The sequence below is a fragment of the Cynocephalus volans genome, chromosome 4 (assembly GCF_027409185.1).
Source record: "Cynocephalus volans isolate mCynVol1 chromosome 4, mCynVol1.pri, whole genome shotgun sequence".
Taxonomy (NCBI): domain Eukaryota; kingdom Metazoa; phylum Chordata; class Mammalia; order Dermoptera; family Cynocephalidae; genus Cynocephalus; species Cynocephalus volans.
The window spans coordinates 16415362-16438693 of NC_084463.1; the positions used below are offsets into that span (position 1 = coordinate 16415362).

A 23332-nucleotide genomic window follows, 5' to 3' on the forward strand; every position below is an offset into this window, starting at 1 on the left:
AGTCACACACACACAAAAATACCTAGGAATCAATTTAAGCAAGGAGGTGAAAGATCTCTACAACAAGGATCACAAATCACTACTGAAAAAATTAGAGATGACACAAAAAGGTGGAAAAGACATTCCATACTCTTGGATTGGAAGGATCAACATTTTGAAAATGTCCATACTACCCAAAGCAATCTACAGATTCAATGCAATCCTCATCAAAATACCAATGACATTCTTCACAGAAATGGAAAAAAAAAAAAAAAAAAAAACAATCCTAACATTCATATGGAACAACAAAAGACCCCAAATAACCAAAGCAATCCTGAGCAAAAATAAATAAATAAAGCCACAGGCACAACACAACCTAACTTCAAACTATACTACAAAGTGATAGTAACCAAAACAGCATGGTACTGGCATAAAAACAGACACTTGGACCAATGGGACAGAATAGAGAACCCAGAAATCAATCCACAGACTTTCATCCAACTGATCTTTGACAAAGGCAACAAGAATATACATTGGAGAAAAGACTACCTCTTCAATAAATGGTGCTGGGAAAATTGGACATCCATCTGGAGAAGACTGAAATTAGACCTGCACCTCTTGCCATATACCAAAATCAATTCAAAATGAGATAAAGACTTAAGTATAAGACCCGAAACTATAAAATTACTAAAGGAAAACACAGGGGAAACACTTCAGCAAGTATGAATGGGCAAACACTTTATGAATAAGACCCCAAAAGTACAAGTAACAACAACAGAAAATAAACAAATAGGATTATATCAAACTAAAAAGCTTTCGCACCACAAAGGAAACAAACAGAATGAAATGACAATCTATAGAATAGGAGAAAATATTTGCTAACTATACATCTGACAAGGGATTAATATCAGAATATACAAGGAACTCAAAAAACTACACAGTAAAAAAACAAGTAACCCAATTAAAAATGGGCACAGGAGCTAAATAGACATTTTTCAAAGGAAGCCATACAAATGGCCTATAGGTAGGCACTTGAAAAATGCTCAACATCATTAATTATCAGGGAAATGCAAATTAAAACCACATTGAGGTATCATCTCACCCCAGTTAGACTGGCTATAATAAAAAAGACTGAGAATAACAAATGCTGGTAAGGATCCAGAAAGAAAAGAACATTCCTACACTGTTGGTAGGACTGTACATTGGTACAGCCACTATAGAAAACAGTATGGAGGTTTCTCAAACAACTTCAGATAGACCTACCATACAATCCAGCAATCCCACTTCTGTGTGTTTTTGCAAAGGAATGGAAATCACCATGTCGAAGGGATACCTGCACTCCCATGTTCACTGCAGCTCTATTTACAATAGCCAATATATGGAAACAACCTAAACGTCCATCAGTGGATGACTACATAAGGAAAATGTGGTATATATACGTAATGGAATACTACCTCAGCCATAAAAAAGAATGAAATTCTGCTATTCGCAGCAACACAGGTGAACTTGGAGAAAATTATGTTGAATGAAATAAGCCAGGTCCAGAGGGAAAAATGCCACATGTCCTCACCTATAAGTGGGTGCTAAGAGAGAAAGAAGGAAGGAAAGAAAGACCACAGTGGTGTGTTGAACTTGCAGAGGGAGAGAACAGAACTAAGGTTGCTGGAAGAGAGGGGTAAAGGGGAAGAGGGTTGGGGAGAGGTTTGGCAGGGGACATGGGGAATAATTGCAATTTGAGGTGGTGAACATACTGATAGTATTGATTTGATCATCACATCTTGGGCACAGATGCTGACAGTCAGCTCGGTGCCCCATGGATATCTATAATCAATAAAAATAAATACATAAAAAATAGAAATGGAAATAGAAATCAGATTCCCAGTAAGTCTGCGCATTAAAAAAAGAAAGGAAAGAAAAAGAAAAAACAAAAAGAAAGAAAGAGAAAAGAAAGTGAAAAGATAACCCACAGAATGGGAGAAAATATTTGCAAATAATATGTCTGATAAGGGACTTGTATCCAGAATAAATAAAGAACAATTATAATTCAACAACAAAAAAATCAATGAAAAGACACAACCTAATTTTAAAAGGGCAAATAATCTGAGTAAAACTTTTACCAAAGAAGTTATACAAATAGCCAATAAGCACAAGAAAAGATGCTCACCAACGTTAGTCATTAGGGAAATACAAATCAAAATCACAAGATACCATTTCACATCCACTAGGATGGCTATGATTTAAAAACAAACAAACAAACAAAATAAGTGCTGGCAAGGATGTGGAGAAATTGGAATCCTTATCTATTGCTGGTGGAATGTAACATGGTGCAATAACTTTGGAAAACAGTCTGTTCCTCAAAAAGTTAAACATAGAGTCACCAAATGACTCAGCAATTCCACTTCCAGATACATATACAAGAGAACTGAAAACATGTGTGTGCACAAGTACTGACACATGAATGTTCCATAGCAGTGCTATTTATACTAGCCCAAAAGTGGGAAAAACCCAAATGTTCATCCACTGATGAATGGATAAACAAAATATGGGTATATCCATACATTGGAATATTGTTCAGCAATAAAAAGGGAGGAAGTACTGACAGATGCTACATCATGAACAAACCTTAAAAACATTATGCCAAAGGAAAGGAGCCACTCACAAAAGACCACATATGGAATGTCCAGAATAGACAAATCTATAGAGACAGAAAGTAGATTGATGGTTGCCAAGGTCTGGCAGATTTGGGGGAAAATGGGGAGTGACTGCTAATGCATATAGGATTTCTTTTCAGGGTGATAAAAGTATCCTGAAATTAGACAGTGGTGATGGTTGCACAACATTGTGCGTGTACTAAAATTACTGAATTTAAAAAAAGAAAAGAAAAGAAAGTTCCAGAATAGTCCAACTGAGACCCGTGCTCTTGGCCATCACACTATACTGCTATTCCCACTCCCACTAACTAGGGCTGAAAGTGACGGAGGAAATATAAACTCTCATCTGTTGTACGGATCCCAAGTAGAGGCTTTGGAAATCTAGAAACCAAACAAAATGCAACTCTACTTTCCGTCCTTAGCCCCTTCCCAAATTACAGTCCCTATCTTTGCTCTCCAAGACATCTCAGAATATTTTAATGACGAATGAGAACATATTTGAACCTTCAAGTGTTTATTTTGGCTATACAATATACCTCATACTCCTGGAACAGTAAAAGGAAGATAACAGTTTTGTTTTCATAATACTGGAGAGTGATGTGAAAAGGGACCAGACATATAACCAGTGAGGTCAGTGGATGACGCAGGGGGAAGAAAAACAGATAAAAAAAATTTTAAGTAAAAAAAAATTAATCGGTAAAAAAAAGTCACTAGTTGTGTGTCCTTGAGAAACTTACCTGACGTCTGAGCCTCCAAGTTCTCCTTCATAAAAATGGGGTAATTAGTAAAACTCTACTTCACAAGGTTATTGAGAGTTACTTGAAATAATGCATGTGAAAAGGCTTTGTACATTTCAAAATGCAATATAAATGTTAGAATTTCTAGTAGTACTCAAGCCTCCAGACTCCCAGTCTATAGTTCCTTATAAGAGCGTTGTTGCCTGTTTATTTTAATAAGAAACAATTATGGCCTGACTTCTTGAGAATGAAGAGCATAAAGGTCAACATTAGCAGATGCTATATTTCATTGACCCAGAACAACCTAGGAACGACAGAGACCCCAAGATGTTCCTCTGTGCCGAGTGATTGGGGTGACCCACCCCCACTGTCTGCTTTGGTGGTTTGATGACCCTGCTCCCTCTGGGAGAGTGAGAGGTCCTGGCTGTGGCCCTCCTAAGAGGGAAGCCATCTGTCATGGCCACCAACCAGGCAGGGCCCTTCATGGACAATGTTCCTGGGGAGGGAAAAAGGAGGTCCCCAGGCAGGGCAACAAGCAGGTATAGTCCACACCGCCCAGCGGAGTTACAGAGGCTCAGCCCCAGGTCTTCTCTTCTCTCTCAGCCCTTCCTCCCAAGTGTAAAATGTCCTGGTTGGCCATGAGCCTCTGGCCACTGGCCAACTGCCCTTTAGAGCTGTATGGCTCCACCTGCTTGGTCTGACATCCTTGCAGATTCGGCTGGGGCTCTGTAGCCATCCCAGCGACCTCTCCTGCAGGAAAAACTGAAATCCTCAGCTCGACCTTGAATTCTTAGTAGTCACCTCCACATCTCCTCCCCTCCTAGGTTTCTCCAGCCCCAGTAATCAGATCCCAGAGTAGATTGTCTTGACCCTCCTTAGCCTTTGTACCTCTCCAGGCAGGCAGGCAAGCAGAAGTACTGGTTTGGGGACTGCTGTTTACATCTCTGTCTATTCCTGCATCTGATTCGCCTCCACCTGTATGTGGCAATGTCTGGCAATGCTTTTCTACAGGGCTCACGGTGGGTTGAGGGACCTGATTAGGTAGCAGGGGGTGGGGATAGTTATCATGGTTCCAAAGTTGTAGAGCATGTCTTTCAGATGGCCTGGATTTTATTTGTTTGTTCCTTTGTCCCTCCCCTTTCACCCAGGTCTGCAGCCAAATCTTCTCCCCTTTCCACAGCAACAAAGCAGTCTCCTCCTTCCCCCACAGACTGGGCCTGGCCTCGCATCCCAGGTAAACAACCATGTTCCTCCTGTTTCCTCTAGGAATGTCTCACCTATTGATAGAGTTAAGTTCATTGTTTTTTTCTCATCCCTTTAACAGGGCACTTACCCCTCAAGGAAGAGGGAACAGCAGGGCACTATCCCTGTTAGCACAAAGGGAAATCCAAGCTACAGCCAGAGGAGTTTTGCCCAATATCACTAGTGGGGCCAGAATTAGAACCCAAAGATCCCAGTTTCCAGGTTAGGCTCTGCTCCATGTTGCAGGTACTATATTGCAGCCCGAAATAGGCCCTAGCATCACTCCTCTGAGAACCTAGGGATCAGCTACTTTTCCAGGTGTGCCAAGGAGACTACCAGCTCTGCCTAGGCACTCTCAAGCGCCAAGGGGGAGACCAGAATACTATGGGTCTGATGTCCCGGACCACAAAGCCAGTGTTTCTCACCTCTGGGCCACTATCCCAAACTGCCTCCTGCAGTGGGCATCTGTGTGGGTCAGGTGGACTGAGGTCTGGGAGGGGCCGTTTGCATAGCTGCTGTGGTTCCACACAGCACCTACTTGCCAGTTAGGAAAAAGACACCTTTTCCTCTGGTCAGCTGCAGCCTCAGGCCAGGATGCACAGCTTGCAACAGCAGCATGAGCTGTGTCTTAACTGACACTCCTCCCCTCACCTGTTGGCCCCCATGCAGTTAATAATCCTCTGTGCTAAGATCTCCATGGCTAAGGGCCCTGACTCTAAGGAGGGCTAGAGAGTCCACTGAAGGCACCTAGAAGGGGGAAGGCGCCATCTAGCGGTTAAAAGAAATGGGGACACAAGAGTCATGAGCTTGTTTTCCACCTGCTCCTGGCTAGCCGCTCACCCCAGAATTTCATCATCATAGACTTAGACCTGGATGAGAACGTACAGGGTATTCAGGATCAACTCTCATATCTTATAATATTCGAGCATGGAGAGATGAGTAGCAGAGAGACCACTTACAAGGTTATTAAGATCATCCTGGGGAGGGGAAATAAGAATTGGGATGAATGAGGGGATATTTTGGAAAGCTGAGTCAATGCAATTTGGCAACTGATTGGAAGTGAAGAGGGGAGAGAGAAGGTCTAGCAAAGAGCTCGATAAGTATGTGTCAAATGGAAGAGAAAATGACTTAATGAAAAGGAAGATTCAAAGAGGACTGAGCCTTTGTCCAGAGGGTCTGATCTACATCACCCCTCTGTGCACACACCCTCCCTGAAAAACAGGACCAAATCCATGATGGTTTCAAACTATTCTGTTCTAAAAGACCCTTCATTGGGAAAAGAGTCTTTAACTTCTCTTTAGTCCTTTTATCTTCTTCATCATAAGAATTCCTATCTGAATGGTAAACCTGAATATCTTGAAAAAGAGAAGTAACGTTAACCTCAGTCTAGGAAAAGAGTAAACTGAGGACAAAGAAGAAGATGTATTCATCCTAAGTGACCTGTATGGGCAGTAGCCTCTGAGCTGGACACAGTGCCTGGACCCCTAAGCCTAATCCCCGTTTTTGTGAAATAATAGGTGTCTTCAAGATTGGGTTTATTCCTGACCTCAAAAGAGCATAACACGGTTCTAGGTTTAAGAGTACATATTCCCATGAAGATAAAGAAAGAATATCTCCTGACAGCCACAAATGTGATCGAGGTGCGTTTAGATAGCACTGGAATACCTTTGATCAACAATAAAACAAAACACTCTCATGAAAGAAAACGGTGGTTTAGAAAGTACAATGACACTCATAAGAGTTTGAAATTTTATGGAAGTTCTGTTAATGTAATGAGTTCTCTGATGTCCTCTGTAACTTGCAGTTAATGCCTGTTGGGCACCTCAGTTACCTTACTTTGTGAAAAAGAACAGCAAGGCAAACAACCGTTTCCTTGTCCCATTCTGAGATTTGTTTTCGGAAAATTTGTCAACAACCCTGCTAGCTCCTTTTATAGTAGAAACTAAAAGGAGGAAGTAACCTGCTCAAAGAGTGAGTCATAGACTAAAACTCAGAAAGGCTACCTCCCTATTCTGCACTCCTTATGTTTCCACCTCAGATATTCCAGTTATTTGCTGAACCTTCATAGAAACTCAATTTCCACCTTCACACCATTGAAAAAACAGAACTCAAATGTACCCAGCAACTATCATCCTCTATGTAGGCCTATTAGTAAGAAATATCAGAAAATGCCTTTTAATTTCCTGGATCTTTGTGGATCTGCCCGGCATGTGTTCCCTATTAGGCAGTTGGGCGCCCTGGGCTGCCAGGATCCTCTTTAGAACCCCATCTGGAAGCATCCCAGCATCTCCCAGTGCCCAAGCATCTACCCAGCTCTGGAGGGGCTGATGAGCCCAGTGACCTCGAGGAGCTGGAGAAGTTTGCCAAGACCTTCAAGCAGAGGCGCATCAAGCTGGGCTTCACACAGGTTTGGTTTGGGGGAAGGAGATGGAAGAAATGGAGTTGAGTAAACGGGGAGTGGGCTTACCAAGTGCAAGTTTGAAGAGCAATCTGAGGCTCAATGTGTGTGCAGCAAGCCCATTATGTCCCTGAGTTCCCTGAGAATAAGGCACAGATGCCGTTGGTAGGGAAACTGAGGACATTGCTGGTGGAGGGCGGAGGAAAGAGAGCCAGGCAAGGGCATGGCCCGCTCAGCGTCCATGGAGAGAAATAAACCAATTGTCCATCCCAAAGGTACAAGACTTGGAGAGGAGCTGAGGCCATGGATGAGTGCTTGCAGGTTTGGGCCGGGTGTGTGATAGGTGCTAGGACGGTGGGGGATGTAGGCAAAGCAGAGGAGGAGCCCATCTCTCATGTTCCTCCCTTTGGCCCCCATGTGCAGGGAGACGTGGGGCTGGCAATGGGAAAGCTGTATGGGAACGACTTCAGCCAGACTACCATCTCACGATTCGAGGCCCTCAATCTGAGCTTCAAGAACATGTGCAAGCTCAAGCCACTGCTGGAGAAGTGGCTGAACGATGCAGGTGGGCCTTGAGGAAATGAGGATGGATGGACCCTGAGGATGTTGTAGGGAAGGGGCTAGTGACTTCTCTCTTTTGGGGATTTAAGGGGGTTGATGCCTGACACCCCTTTCTTCTCATCATGCATCTGGAACCATCTGAGAAATAAAACACAGGAGACAGGCAAGTGGAGGGGAAAATGTCAGCTTTGTTACTAAGAAAGCCCTTGGGAGGACATGGCTTCAGGTCTGTGGCCATGAAGACTTACCCCCATTCCATTCCCTTCCCCAGACCCACACCCAGCATAGACTGGAGAATAGCTCCCTAGAGACAAAGTTTGAGTCTATAGAGCAGACACATGTACCCAGCTTGCTCTCTGGAATAGGTCTAGGACAGGCAGATAGGAAGCAGGAGACCACAGGCACAAAACAAGATCTTTACCTGGCTAATTCTTGAGTAGGTTTTCAGTGGTCAGGGAATTACTGCAATCTAGACTGGTTGAGAAAGCTTTACAGTGGGAGTGGGGTTTGCAGGAGGATTCAGTGAGGTGTGGTGGCCAGAGAGGCATTCCAGGAGGTCAAGGGTATTAAGTCAAGGGACAAAGTGTTTGGAATAGTGAATAGAAGAGTTTGGCATCAGAGAATAGCATAGGAGTTTTCTCAGTCTCAGCACTGTGGACATTTTGGGCCAGACAATTCTTTGTTATGGGGAGCTGGCCTATGCATTGTGGGATATTTAGTAGCATCCCTGGTCTCCATCCACTAGTCACCAGTAGTACCTGCCGCTAGTTGAAATACCCCAAAATGTCTCCAGATATTGCCAAATGTCCCCCGGGGAGGGGTGATGTTGCAGAATCACCCTGTCTAAGAACGTCCCTGTCCTCTCCTGCCTAGGAAGAGAGCCAGGGAGTGAGCGAGCCAGTCGCCAGGGCTTGGCTCTATTCAGTGGCATGTGTGGATTAGTGGTTACTGTGGAGAGGGAGGAAAGGGTGGGCTGGGCAGCCTGCGGTGCTGACCTCAAGGAAGCCCCTCCACATGGAAGCATGGGAGGGGTCAAGGAAGCTCCCCACAATAGGCCATCCTTGGACAGCTTTTATTGAAGCACTGAAGTGAGAGAAATGATCAGAGGGTCCTAGAATCTTTGGGAAAGGGCCTTGTAGATCATTTCCGGTGTGATCCCCTAAGTGATGCCTGAATCCTTCCTAAGGGATAGCTTTCCTGCAGTCATACAGCCTTAGCACAAACACTTGCACTCCTGGAAAATGGCTTCAACACAAACATTCTGCCACCAAGTGCCATTGCTTTTGGCTCAGGATGCCATTTCACATTTTACTCAGTATTCACATCTAGGCATATTTGTAAAAAAACAGACTCATGAGTGTTACTTGTAGGAGCTCTGCCTGTACCCACTCACACCCACACATGCCGCTGATGTCTGGTCCCCTGAACCATGACCGCAAACACTGGAGACTCTGCTGTGGGAGTCATGGAGGACCTTTGCCCAGAGCAACAAGGAGAAGCAGGATTCCTGGTCTGTTCTGGGTCCCCTGCTGGGGGAGGGGGCTGGTCCTGAAAATGCCACTGCAGAGCCCGCCGGGAAAGGTTGCTGGACCTCAAGTCCATTAAGGCAGAGCCTGAACCGGCCACTTGTCCCTTCTCTGATCTTCCTTTGCTTCTTCACCGCCCTCCAGAGTCCTCTCCGTCAGACCCCTCGGTGAGCACACCCAGCTCTTATCCCACCCTCAGTGAAGTATTTGGTAGGAAGAGGAAGAAACGGACCAGCATCGAGACCAACATCCGCCTGACTCTGGAGAAGAGATTTCAAGATGTGAGTAGCTCCTGCAGGTGGGAGTGGGTGGGCTGACTTGCACAGGTGGGTGAGCAGGTGCACACACGGCCAGGAGGCTAGGCACAGCACAGGCCCCTGGGCACCAACCCCTCTCCACTTGATACCTGCTCTGGGAATGATCAGAAAGCAAAGACACTCTCCCTGTCCAGGTGCCCCAATATTTCAGGGAAAGGCTGCCTTTCATCTCAGGTTCTGGGAACTTCTCGCCGACTCAACCTTCTTTCCCTGACATCTATTTGAGGCCTGTTGTATCTCTTGCTGGGAGCTTTAAAGAATGGGCACGGGCTCCAGAAGAGGTTGTATCTCTGTATGCAGTTGAGGTAAAGGGAGCAAAGACAGGATGTTGTATATAAATTCTCTATTTTCTAGGATGTAAGTTTTATATTTTTAAAATTATAAGTATAATAAATGCTCACTGTAAATAATTTAGATAATACAGGGAAGTAGAGAGGAAAAAAACCCCAGCACCAAATGCCACCTGAATGTATGTTCTTCTATTCCTTTATTCCACTTACATTTAAGTACTTGTGATCATGTTGTACACCTACATTTTTTTGAACTTGTAGCAAAAGCATATTCTTGAGCCAGTTTGTGGAAGCTATGAGCCAAGTGGGAGCTGGGGGAGAGAAGAGGGAAAGACAGGTGTGGTCTAAAGAGCTGCTAGTCAGGATCCCTTAGGCACCAGCCTTCAGACCCTCCATTGTACCACTCGTCTCTAAAGGGGCTGGGGCCTCATCCAGCCTTGCAGGCCCCAGGCCTCTGGGGCTGCTGACCCTCCAGCAGATGCCCAGTGCATCTGGTTCAAGGATTTTATAGCTGCACCCTGCTGGCAGGAGGACAGGAACTGGCTTTCCTTCTGATTAGGCTTCTCAGAGCAGCAAGGTTAAGGGAGGGTTTAGGAGTGGGAGGAAAGGGCTGAGACAAAAACTGGTGGGAGGGGTCAGAACAGGGAGTGAAGGCTTTATATTATGTACGTCCTTCCCACAGTCTTGATGTGTCCACATGTTTTAGCTTTCTTGTGTCCTATTTCGAGGTAGGAAGACAGAAAGAAATGACAAAGGAGAAGGATATCAGGTTATGAGGCAAAACCACAGAGGGGCGCATGGGTTCTGGGGGTTCTGCCCGCCCCACAGAACTCATCCATAGACTCCTCTCTCCAGAACTGCTCCTGAAGGAAGGAGCGGAAGAAGAGAGCCTACATTTATGGAGCCTTTAACTCTGTGCCAGGCCCTGTGCTTGGCAGTTTACACACATTTTCTCATTTAATCCTTGCAATAATCCTTCATAGCGGGCATTATTACTCTCATTTCATAGATGATAAGAATGAGGCTCAGAAAGGGTAAGAAAGTTTCCCAAGGACATACAGTAAATCAGTAATAAAACTAGTATTCCACCCTGGATCTGACTCTAAAGCTTTTGATCCACATATTGTTCTATCCTGCTTCTTTGGAATGTCTGTCTCCCACCCCCAATTCTTGACCCTATTCTCTTCTCCTGACCACACTGTCCCTTCGGTCCCTGTAGAACCCAAAACCCAGCTCAGAGGAGATCTCCATGATTGCAGAGCAGTTGTCCATGGAGAAGGAGGTGGTGAGGGTCTGGTTCTGCAACAGACGCCAAAAGGAGAAGCGAATCAATTGCCCTGTGGCCACACCCATCAAATCACCCGTCTACAATTCCCGGCTGGTGAGTGGCCGGGAGACAAGCTGCCTACCAAGCACTGGGGGCCATGGTACCTGGAGGGTAGAGTCTTCTCAATCTCAGGGAAGTGGGAGGGGGTGGGAGGGGGGCATGGAAATAAGCAAACAGATGCTGTATATAAAATATATGCAACACAAAGAAGACTAAAGATGGGCAAGGGCATTGAAAGCGGTAGTGGAGAGATGCTTTTTTAATAGGGAGGTCAGAGAGGACCTCTCTGATAAGGTGGAATTTGAGCAGAGACCTAACAGTTGTAAGGGAATGAAATACGTGAATATCTGAGGAAAAGGAGTGTTCCAGGCAGAGGGACCAGCAAGTGAAAAGACCCTAGCATGTTTGAGGAACAGCAAGGAAGCCAGGGTGGCCATGGCAGAGGGAGGAAGGGAGCGAAAAGTAGGAGATGAAGTCAGAGAAGTAACAAGGAGCGGACTACCCAAAGTCTTGGAGGCCATCGAAGGGACCTGGGCTTTTAGTCTGAGTAAAAGGAGAAGCCTGGGCTGGTTGATGTGGGCTGCTGCGCGGAAGCAGGAGACCAGCCAGGAGATGACACTAATCAGGTCGAGTGGAGGCTTGGGCTGGTGCGGTGGTCACGGTGGCGAGGAGCGGTGGTTGGATGCTGGGTATGCTTCAACGGTGGAGCCAACGAGATGTGCTGACAGCTCAGATATGGAATATAAGTGATGAGGCAGAGAAGACTTCACGGGTTTTGGTCTGAGCAACTGGTTGGAAGGCACTGCCATTTTTTAAGATGATGAAGACTACAAGAAGCAGGTTTGAAGAAAAAAACTAAGAATTTGGGGTGGGTCATATTAAGCTGGGCATGCCTGCTAGGATCCAAGAGGAAGTATCCAGTAGAAAGTTATATCTGTGACTCTGGTGTTCAGGGGAGAAGCCAGAGGCTGGGAATAATCTGAAGTTCCAGGCAGACACGGAAGTTTGGGGAGGAGGACGTATCTTCTCCATCTAGGGAGAGATGGTACCTGGAAGGTGGGAAGAGGAAAGCTCTCTCCATCTCTGGGGATGATGATGGTTGAAGGTTAAGGGAATTGGTTAACAATGTTGTCCTTGAATCTTTCAGCAGGATGGGTGAAATTCAGCCTTGTCATGATGGGACATAGCTGTGTCATAAAATCTACACCACTGTCCATTCTTTCACTAAATTGTTATTGACCGTCTACTGTATCTTGGTTTTTATGCCTAGAGCTGGAGGTACAGATAAATACCATTATTTCCCTGTCCCAGAGGATCTTACTGCCTAGCAGAGGAGACAGACAAATAAACAATGATAAACAACATGATCATTTCTGTAGAAGAACTTAGGAGCAGGAGCTAACAAACTTTGGGAGGTGGTGGTTAGAGAAGGCTTCCCCAAGGAGATAATTAATACCTGAGCTGAGACTAAGAGGACAAGAAGGAGCGAGAGGCAAATAAGTGTAGGGTGGAGCTCTCACCAGGGGAAAGTATGAGAACAGTGGGGTGGAGCAGGGAGAATATACGGCATATTCATGGAACTGCAAGTGGTTCCACGTGAGGGAACATTGAAAGATGGGGATGGACAGATCATCAAGGGCCAGATTGTGAAGGGACCATGTGCAACGCTAAAGAACTGATGTGCTTAATGTTAAGCAAGGCATCGGCATGATCATATCTGCTGTTTAGAATGATCACTCTGACTGCAGTCTAAAGGATGGCTTGAGAGGCACAAGATTGGTTGCAGGGAGACCAGTTAAGATGTGACCGCAGTTATCCACTAGAGAAATAGGGAGGGTGAAGCAAACTCACGTGATAATAATTAGAGGGATGGGAGATATTCAAGAGATAATTAGAAGGGCTTGGTTAATAAATTGAAAGCTGGTTGGAGGCAGGGAGAGCAACAAAGGAAAGGGAATCCTTTGAGATGACTCTCAGCGTTCAGGCTGGGTTGACTGGGTAGATGATAGTGCCGTTTATGGAACAAGCAAACAGGGGAGGAGCTGGTTTGAGAGTGGGAAAAAAGTGATGATTTCAGTTCTTTACATCATTATGATGTACAGTGAGGTCTGCAGGACACATAAGTGGCAATGTCCCTGGGCTGTTGGTATTATGGATCTGGAGGTCAGGAGAGAAGGCTGGACATGGATTGGGGAGACACAGCCATACAGGTAGTGGTTGAAATCCAGGTGAGGAGGAGTTTGTCTATGGAGTTTGTATGGAGGAAGCAAAGAGCAAGGTCCAGGCCCAAACCTTGAGGGACACCAGCATTTGAGGGATGGGCAAAAGAAGATCAAGAGAAGAATCTCAGGACGAGCCAGAACAGGCAAGAAACAGCAACCAAGTAAACATGAGGGGTGTTAGACACGGATGAGCTCTATAGGAATGCTATGGGAACACAATGAAAGACACCTAAATCAGAATAGGGTCCGGGTGGGTGGACCCCCTAATTTGTTTGGCAAACAGAATTTGCAAGAGTAGCATACCAGGAACAGGAACGGCCTGTGGGATTATAAAATGACGTGATGAATTTGGGGAATCATAAGCATTTCAATCTGGTTAGAGCCAAGTGTTTAGGATTAAGATTTAGAAGTTGATGAGGGCTGGATCATGATGGGCAATGGATGCTAAATTACCCTAAACGCTGTGAGAACCATTGAACGTTTTAAGTTGGAGGCAACATGATATTCATTCATCATTCCTTTCTTAAGTATTCATTGAACACCCACTATATGTTTGACACTGGGGATACAGTGGTGTATAAAACACTTGTAATCTCTATTTACTGTCTAGCAGGGAAAACACAAGTTCTATTTGTAATGAAAGAAGATACACGGGTATTTGAGGAACCTAACCTGGTCTAGGGTGTCAGGGGTGTCTCTGAGGAATGACCCTTAAACTGATACCAGAAAAATGAATATTACCTTTGACCTTTATGGGGAAAGCATCTGAGCTGGGGTGATGAGGAAGAGTGAGTGTAGGGGAGAACATTCTAGTCAGAGGAAACAGTGTGTACAAAGGCTGTGAGGCTGGAGGGGTGGAAGAGAAAGCATAGAAGGCTTGAATGGGCTGGAAGCCAGGGGTTGAGAGAGTGTGAATGAGGGGCAGAGTGGTAGGCGGGGGCCAGATTACTGAGGGCATTGTAGGCCATGTTAAGGAATGTAGATCACATCACAAGAGCTCTGGAATCTTTAAAGATGGCGCTTTGTTTAGAGCAGATGGGAGGTAGGTTCTCACTTTGGTTCAATTCCAACCAGGACATCAACATGGAGAGAAATGGTGGGAGGTGTACAGGAGCCGTGAAGGACCCTCATTGGTTGTCAGCATTTACCCAACACATATTTAATGAGTACCTGCAAAGATCCAGGCACTGCAGAAGGCACTGGGCATACTGTAGTGAACTGCACAGGCTTCATCCTGCCTTCGTGAAGTCGACAGCCTAATGCAGAGAAAGACATTAAATAAATAATGACACTAAAATACTTTTGATGTCATGAAGGAAGAGGACAGAGACAATTTTCTGATCCTGTCTTCTTAGATCTCTTTGGGACAGTTTTTGGGATTAGGACATGGTTTCTTCTGCTTCTGATATAAAATAATAGCTTTTTATTTTATTTTATTTTTCTGGCAGCTGGCTGATATGAGGATCGGAATCCTTGACCTTGGTGTTACAAGGGTGTGTTCTAACCAACTGAGTTAACTGGCCATCCGTGAAATAATATACAAAATAATAATAATTTAGAGGACAAAAAGACCAGTGTGGGTAGAATGCTACCATTTATATAAAAAATTAAAAAGGGAAACCATATATATGTATGTTTGCATATGCATAGCCTGTCTCCAGACGGAAGCAGAAGAAACTGCTCACAGTGACTAAATACATTTTGATTTATTTAAAAACAACAACACATTTCTTGGGTGTGGCAGCAGGGAGGAGAGGAGGAGAGGAGGCAGGAAGATTATTGATAACATCTCTTGCCGCTCTGCCACCCCTCCCAAACCATGCCCCACACCCATCTCCACCCATCACAGGCCCCCAGCCTACTAAGGAGGCTTGTTATAAAAGGAAAGGTAAATGAAAGCAGTGAGAACCATTGCTGATTAATTAGGAAATGAGTACATGCTGCGTCCTGTTAGGATGGGATCTTCCAAACTGGGGAGGGGAGGAATATCAAATCACAGATCTCTAAGCAGAACTGCCATTCAATATCCTTTGAAAACATTGTTCAGAGCTTCCCTTGGCAGTGTGAGAAGAATAAAGGGGAGTGAAAGTATACAGATTTCAGTTCAAAAGCAGAGTTGAATAACATCTCAAAATATACAGCAGTTGTTAGCGTCTTCCTTCAGGAAGGAAGGGAACTAACATTTAACAAGCTGGCACTCTTTGCCAACCATTGGGTTGGAAGCTTTATGGACATTATCTCATTAAATCTTAATTAAAAGAAAATATGAGGGAGGTACTGCTTCTTTTTTATGGATGAGAAAACCAAATCTCAGTGGGGTTAGGAAACTTGCCAAAGGTCACAGAGATAGTGACTGGTGAAGCCAGATACTACTCCCTGATCTCCTGGGCTCCAAAATCCATTCTTTCTATTATATCATATTCTAAAATAGTAATAGTGAGGAGGAGGCTTCTGAATTGCATGGGAGGTTAAACTGAATTATCTTAGGTCCCTTTCTAATCTCAGAGTTGATGCTGCTATGAGGTCTCCAGGGCAAAATGAAAAGCTTCAGAGACCAAAGTTCATCTCCTCCAATTATCTCTACAGAATCCATGGTCTATTCATCCATCAGGATGGGAAAGCCTGAAATAGTGTTACTAGGGCTGGGCACTCTCCTGCCCTGGGCAAAAGCAGGGTGCTTTTAGGAAAGAAGACATGGGGTCTGGAAAAGCAGCAGGTGAGCAGCAGCATCTGCCACAGCAGGGCCCAGGAGGCTTGCTCCTCTCACCTCCAGAGCACTCGGGCAAGGCAGCCTTCAGCCTGGCAGTGCCAAGGAAACCTTGCCAGGGGACACACAGCAGGGCAGGGAGAGCCTGGTGTCAGTACCAGAGAGCTTCTGAAGCAGACCAGAACTGGAGCTGAATGCCTGTCCACCGTCCAGAAGCTTAACTGTGAAAAGGAAGATGGAATGTAGGTTTGGGACTAGGAAACCAAGGACACCAAGCCCTGGTCTCTGCAGAGCCTGGGGCCCAGCGTCCTTGGAGAAGGACCTGGGATTGGAGAAGGGAGCGGAAATGGACATTTATAAGTTTCTGTTGTTTTTCAGGTCTCTCCCTCAGGGTCTCTGGGCCCCCTCTCTGTCCCTCCTGTCCATAGCACCATGCCTGGAACAGGTGAGCTTTAAAATGAGGTTTCTGAATAACATAAAAATTCCTTTCAATATGAGATATTAGAACTGAAAGGTCCCTACTTAGGTCAGTATTCCCTAAATGTATCTCAAAGGATATTAAAATCTGTGCTCAGAAAAAAAGAAAGGGTTCCGTGATGAGGCAAGTTTGGGAAATGCTGAGTAAGCAAAGTTTTAAACAAGCATGTGTGTTTGTTTTGCTTTCATTGCAGCACTTCTTAGCACTCAAGTGCATAATACTTTCCAAAATGAACTGTATGGAAAGCCAGAGGAAGGAAGGTTTCCAAACTAATTTTCTACAGAACTCTGTTTTTCAAAAAATACCTATAGCATTTCAAAGAACTAGATGCGGTGACCATATGTCCAGGTGTGCCTGGGACAGTCCCAGTTTTGCCTTATGTCCTGACACAATTATCAATAGTACTCCCTTCCACTTTTCAAAGTGTCTTCATTTGGATGGTAAAATAGATGTCACCCTATCCATGGAAAACAGTTTGGGAAACCCAATCATAAGAATTCCATTTAATCCAAATCTGCCCTTTTAAAGAGGATGAAAATGAGTTTCAGGGAAGGGAAGCAAGTTGGTACAGGCCACAGAGCTGCTTAGGGAATGGCCTGGGACCTGGACAAGACTCAGTCCCCTTACTCCTGGTACAACGCTCTTTCTGGAAGACCGTGAGTCTTTTCTTTATGGAGACAGGAAAACCAGAGAGGCTGGCAGTCTTTAATTGCACTCTCAGGTTCTCTTTCTCCCGGTACACTTTTCTTTCTTTCCCTCCTTTTCTTTTCCTAGCCTTCTTGTTCTTTTTCCCCTCCTGCCTCTTGGTCTGGGGCTGCATATGCCCAGCCCAGGGTGTGTCCTGGAGTAGGATGATTTTGGCATCTGTCCTTCTTGCATTTGGCAAGACTTGGACTTGTAGAACCAGCCACACCACTCTCAAGGGCCTGGGCTGCAGAGAGCATTTGTGACGAGAACCCCTCTGTGCTAACATGGTAGGAGGTGGGCAGATGGGGGTGGGGGTGGGGAGAAGGTGAGGTCCCTTTGAGGCTACACCAGGAAATCAAGTGTCTGAAGGGCCATGCCACAAGGTCCCAGGCTCCAGAAGCATTATTTTCCCCTTGTTTTTTTTTTTTTTTTTGCCTCTCCTTGTCCTCAGTAACATCATCCTGTTCCCCTGGGAACAACAGCAGGCCTTCGTCTCCTGGGTCAGGACTCCACGCCAGCAGCCCCACAGCATCTCAAAATAACTCCAAAGTGGCAGTGAACTCCTCCTCCAGTTTTAACTCTTCAGGGTAAGATGGAGGGGCGAGTGCTGAGACATCTCGGCAGGGCTGAGGGGCATGAGAGAAGTTGGGTCAATGCCTTGGGAAAGGAAGCTTGTCACAGGGTTGGAAAAGAGGAATGGGGTGCCAGGGAGAGGACAGAGTGGAGAGCCAAACTGGACCTTATCCCCAGAGAGTGGGGATTTAAAACAGAAGCTTCAGCCAGTGAGCCGTCCTGGCAAGGAGCTGATGTCAACAAAGCCAAAATTTCCATCCTCACTTTGAGGGTGGAAATTTCCAAACACTCCTATCAGAAAGGGCCGGGTCCTTTGGTGTGCTTGACTTCATGCCAGGAACCCAGTTCTCAGGATGTTCTGACACGAGCCTAGAGCTTAGACATGACGAAAACCCTGGGCTTCTCTCTGGCTGACACAGAGGGAGAGAGGGAAGCAGTGCTGATCCCTGTTTTCTGCAGCCTCCTGGGCCTTAGTTCATGGACCAAAGAATCTACTTACTCTAAGAAGTATTCTCAGAGCTGATGCCTTGAGAAATTCTGCCCTGATTCAGAACGAAACAGAGATTTGAAAGTTAGGCAATAGTTTACAGACCTGAGCTTGTCAGAAGAGGTGAATCCTCTTGTCCAAACCCAGGCAGTTCAGCAAGGCAGCCCAATCTCACTGGCCAATTGTTGCCTAGCCCCCAAAGTTGAAGCTCCACAAAAAAAAAAAAAAAAAAAAACAGAGACACACACACACACAGAGAGAGAAAGAACCATATTAATATACGTAAGTAGCTTTAAAAATTGTTTTGAGATATAATTCACATACCATAAAATTCACCATTTTCAAATGTACAATTCAGGGGTTTTTAGTATATTCACAAGATTGTGCAACCGTCATCATTGTCTAATTCCAGGACATTTCCATCACCCCCAAAAGAATCTCTATACCTGTTAACAGTCAGTCCCCATTCCCACCTTCCCCCATCATATTAGTAACTTTATGATTGATTTGTTTCTTTCTTCCTTCCAGATCTTGGTACCGATGGAATCATCCCACCTACCTCCACTGAGACCAAAAATTTTCTTCTACTCCACCTGGCCCTATATTCCCCGCTGGAAGGAAGGGAGTCATGCCTGCTGTGTATGGACAGATTACTTTCAGAAGAGTGGAAGAAAATCTCCACTATCAATGAACCTGCACTCTTACCTTCTTCAGGAGCAAGGGCCTCCGGAGATCAAACTGTGATTGAACCATGTGCTGACTCCTAATGCTCTTGAAATATACAGCCCCTCTTAGGAGTTTACCATTTTCACTTTCCTTGCCTGTGCCCTTCCCTTCTAGTTCTAAATATTTTAGACAGCTTCACTGGGGCAAGAGTCTTTCAGAGAGAGGACTTTTTGCCACTATTCTCCAACTCATCTATAGGCTTCTGGGGACAGCCATTTGCCTGGTGTGCCAAACTACCAGAAGGGGAGATAATGGATTTGACTCTGAATTTAGGCACAGTCCCTGAACTGATCCCAAAATCTATGAAAAGATTTGAATCTGATGTCTCCACCAAAGCCCTGATGTTTCTGTTCAGAAACTTTTTCTGACTGAATCTTCATTTCACCCTATTTTCTTTTTAATTTTTCCCCTTTTTCTACAACCAAGTTCATCCGTTACTGTGTCCTCCAAGTTTCCTCTTCTTTACACAAGGGTGAGCCACCCTCGGTCCCCTGGGCACGTTACTCTGCCCCATCCCCTGCATGCTCTTCTGTCTGCTCACTCCTGCCCCAAAGTTCAGGGTTGCTTGTTCTTTCTCTCCTTCACTCCCTGCACTTCTTATCCCATCTTTTCTCCTTTCTCCTGGCTTCAGAAAAGGAAGAATACAAGAGCAAACACACTAAATTATGCTGGCAAAATACCTATAAGATAGCCCTTTCCTGTTTTTGCATTATGTTCTTCTCTCCTTAATGTGGAATTTTCCAGCAAAATGTTTAACTCAGGTGTGAATTTTGAAGATGTCTGTGTAGTATTTTATCTTCTTTAAAAGAAAAAAGAAAGGAAAAAATACCAAAGTGTGAAATACTGTGCTAGCTTCCACAGAGTTCCCACATGGGCTAGGAAGCTCTGTTGACATCTTTGGGAACGTTCTATCTAGAGTCTCCTTCTTTGTGGGCCAGTGTGTAGAGATATAACATGAAGCAATTCCAGAAATGGTAACTTTTTTAAAAAGACTGCTTATCCAGGAAACTGTTGAGATTCAAAGGAATCTCTCTGCTCCTAAATAAATTTGTATAGTGATGATAAAAACCACTCCACTCCTGTTAAGAAGAGGTGTAGCTTATTGTTCTGTGCCTTTTTGTTGGTGGGGGAGGGGGCGTGAGTACGGATAATGAAATGGTATTGGGAAAATGTTTCAAATTGTTACATTAAGTGTATTGCTCCCCTGCCTGATGCTAAAGACCACATACAGGGTCCTGAAGAGTTCAGAGTTCTTACTCTTTGTGATTGAACTACCTTGAGGGCAGAGTAGGTGAGAGATTGGTTTCCTCATTTTCTAAGTGGGAGAATGGTGAATGTTTAAGGTCAAGACCGTTCAGAGAGTTAGTAGGTGGAGGCTGAGGCTAAGATCTATCTCAGATATCCTGAATGTCAATTATTCGTTACTCACAGTGGAAAGCAATAGATATTTAAGGCTAAGGATAATTTAATAATCATAAATATTTGGCTTTGGAATGCATTGCAAATGTTGGCAAGGAGGTTGAAGGGCAGGGAAGCTATCCTTGTGGTTTTTCTCACTCAGGTTAATAAAAATTTGAATAGTTACCATTCCTGAGCTAAAACATTGATCTGTGGAAAAGGGAGGCCCTTCAAAAATGTAATGACTAATGGGGAAGCATTTGTCGCAAAAAATAATATTTGAGGGGAGAGCCTATACATAAATCATTAAGAATTAGCTGCTTCTGATGTTTGAATGGGGCCTACATTAAGACTTCTATTTCAGTGTCATGAAGTGGGAGGAGGCCTATTGGTAATGATTACTTTCTCAAGAAAAGATCTAGCTAAAAGGGGTAACGTGTGTAACAAAGAGTAAGAGGAACCTCCAGCGATAATTTAAGTATAAGTATATAAGAGGACTACTCTGGCCCCCATGAGCCCATCCGTGCACGTCTCTGTACACACACATGCATGTGTGCACTCCTCCTTGTATACTCATGGATGCTAGAGCTGACTCTTTCCTGCAGCAATTCTGGTTACCTTAACATCCTGCTCAGATGAGTGCTAAAAATTGATCTCCTGCACTGTCCAAAACTCCAGTTTTTATCCATTTGCCCATGGTTTTAATGAAAGAAATAAACAGAATTGTAGCCTAATTGTTCAGCCTCCAATAGCTTCCATTACCCATTGCCTTAGACAGTTGCTGAACAGAGTCAAATCTGAAAATGAGCACAGTTCACCTTCACATCTGCGTGCTTCTGTAAAATCCACAATTCCAGAGAAGTTTAATGGAAGCTTGATTAGCTGCTTCAGCATCTAATTAGAAACGAGAATCTAGGGCCGGCCGAGCCTGTGGCGCACTCGGGAGAGTACGGCGCTGGGAGCGCAGCGACGCTCCCGCCGCGGGTTCGGATCCTATACAGGACTGGCCGGTGCACTCACTGGCTGAGTGCCGGCCACGACGAAAAAGACAAAAAAAAAAAAAAAAAGGAAACGAGAATCTAAGGGCAACAACCAGTCATTGTTAATGGGGAAAGAAAAGAAGAAATGATTGTTGCTGCTGCTTTTCAAATTTTATTTCATCTTTAGTTGACTCAAAACTGGTGGATCCAGCTGTGGGCTCTTTACGACAAAGGAATGACTTTTGGTTTGACTCAGAGAATGAGCTGATTAGTCCCAAGATTCAAGTCAGGAACCCTGTCCTGAGCCCCCAGGTCCCCAGACTCAGTGCCCCTCCCCATGTGCACGCTGCACGCTCCCATCACATCTCACTCACCAACTCTTCTGCTTCTCCCCCTGGACTGTGTGTGGGGAGCTTCTTGCAGTTGTGGCTGTCTTCTTATTTTTTCTGTATCTCCATGCTTACCATTGTGACTAGCACATAATAGGCAATTAACATTTTAAAAAATGGAATTCCTTTTTTTCCTCTAAACAACTTGTAATACCCCTCACTGAGGTAGGAGCTGTGAATATAGGAGAATACAGTACACAACTGTAGGAAATTCTAGTACAGCAGAGGCACCATATCTTGGTGGTTAAGAGCATGACTTCTAGAGTCATATTGCTGGGTTTGTACCTAACTTTGACTCCTGCTAATCATATCATCTTGGGAAAGTTCTTGACTGCTCTGTGTCTCAGTTTCTCACCTGTAAATGGGGATAACAATAGGTCCCACCTCACAGAGTTGTTGTGAGGATTAAATGAATTAATATAGCAATAGTGCTTGGAACAATGCCTGGTGTGTTAATAAGGCAATATAAGTGTTATCTGTGACTATTGTGGTTATTATTGTCATTATTATTAAATTGGTGGAGAATTTTCTGTTCCCTGCTCTTGCTAACAGCCCAGAACTTTTCTGGAGGATGCCATTGTTGACCAGGATCTGATTTGGTGGAACAGAGATTGTGGCCAAAGATATATAAATTAATAAAATTTAATTCCAGGCATGAAGCTTGAACCTGGAATCCCAATCACCCTAGGACAAGACTCTTACCTAGGAAGAACCGGTACCTTCTTCTTCCCTTAACCTTTAGACTCCTGAAGTATTTAATACTCTGATCTTTCGTGGGGAATGGTGGCACCAACAAGAATTTCCCAGATTCAGATATTAAAAGGAAAAACAAAAATATACTGCAACAAAAGCAAATAGGAAAAAGGTTGAGATTTGCATACTATCCATTTAGTGAAATGGATCCTTGCAGGAGTTCTTTCTTCAGAGTATCATTACCTCTTATCTGGTCTATCACAACACACTTGTAACAGGTCTTCTCCAATTCATCTTACACTGATTTTAGTTGAGTGTCCCTAGAACAAGGGTTCTCAACTTTGGTTGCATATTTAAAAATGATTGAAACCCACACAGATATTCTGATTTCCTTTGTTGGGGATATGGCCTGGGCATTAGGATTTTATAAGCTCCTCAAGTAATTCTACTGTGCTATCAAGGTAGAAAACCACTGCCCAAATGTGCATACAAATCACTGGGGATGTTGTTAAAATGCAGAATCTGGTTCAGTAGGTCCAGAGTTAGGGTCTGAGATTATGTGTTTCTAATCAACTCCCAGGCAAAGCAGATTTAGCTGGTCCATAGATCACACTTAGAGTAGCAAGGGCTTGGAGAACATGATAATATGATTCTGTTGCTCAATAACATCAACGGCTTCCTCTTGCCCACATATAAGATGCCTCAGCCTGGCATCAGAGACTGGCATCAGAGGCATTTAAGACCACAGCAGTGGTTCTCAAATGCGACTGATCATCTGAATGACCCCTGGGCAGGTTTTAAGAAAATACAGATCCCTAGGCCCCACACCAAATCTACTAAATCACAATATTTAAGGTGTAGCCAGCACAAAGTTATTTTGAAAACACTTCCCAAGTAGTGTAGATGATCAACAAGCTTTGGAAACAGCAATATGCTTCCAATATAGATTTCCAGGTTCATTTCC

General features: G+C 44.5%; 1 protein-coding gene across 1 annotated transcript in view; it reads left to right on the forward strand.

Annotated features, from left to right (window-relative positions):
• Nucleotides 1-19951, forward strand: part of POU2F3 (POU class 2 homeobox 3) — a 76196-nt gene extending 56245 nt beyond the window's left edge. Inside the window, exons 6-13 of the mRNA XM_063094351.1 lie at nt 4516-4601; nt 6834-7016; nt 7431-7572; nt 9239-9375; nt 10921-11082; nt 16336-16402; nt 17574-17709; nt 18711-19951. Coding sequence (XP_062950421.1) covers nt 4516-4601; nt 6834-7016; nt 7431-7572; nt 9239-9375; nt 10921-11082; nt 16336-16402; nt 17574-17709; nt 18711-18750 — 953 coding nt within the window. The 3' untranslated portion in view covers nt 18751-19951. The remainder of the gene's footprint in view (nt 1-4515; nt 4602-6833; nt 7017-7430; nt 7573-9238; nt 9376-10920; nt 11083-16335; nt 16403-17573; nt 17710-18710) is intronic.
• The last annotated feature ends 3381 nt before the right edge of the window (nt 19952-23332 follow it).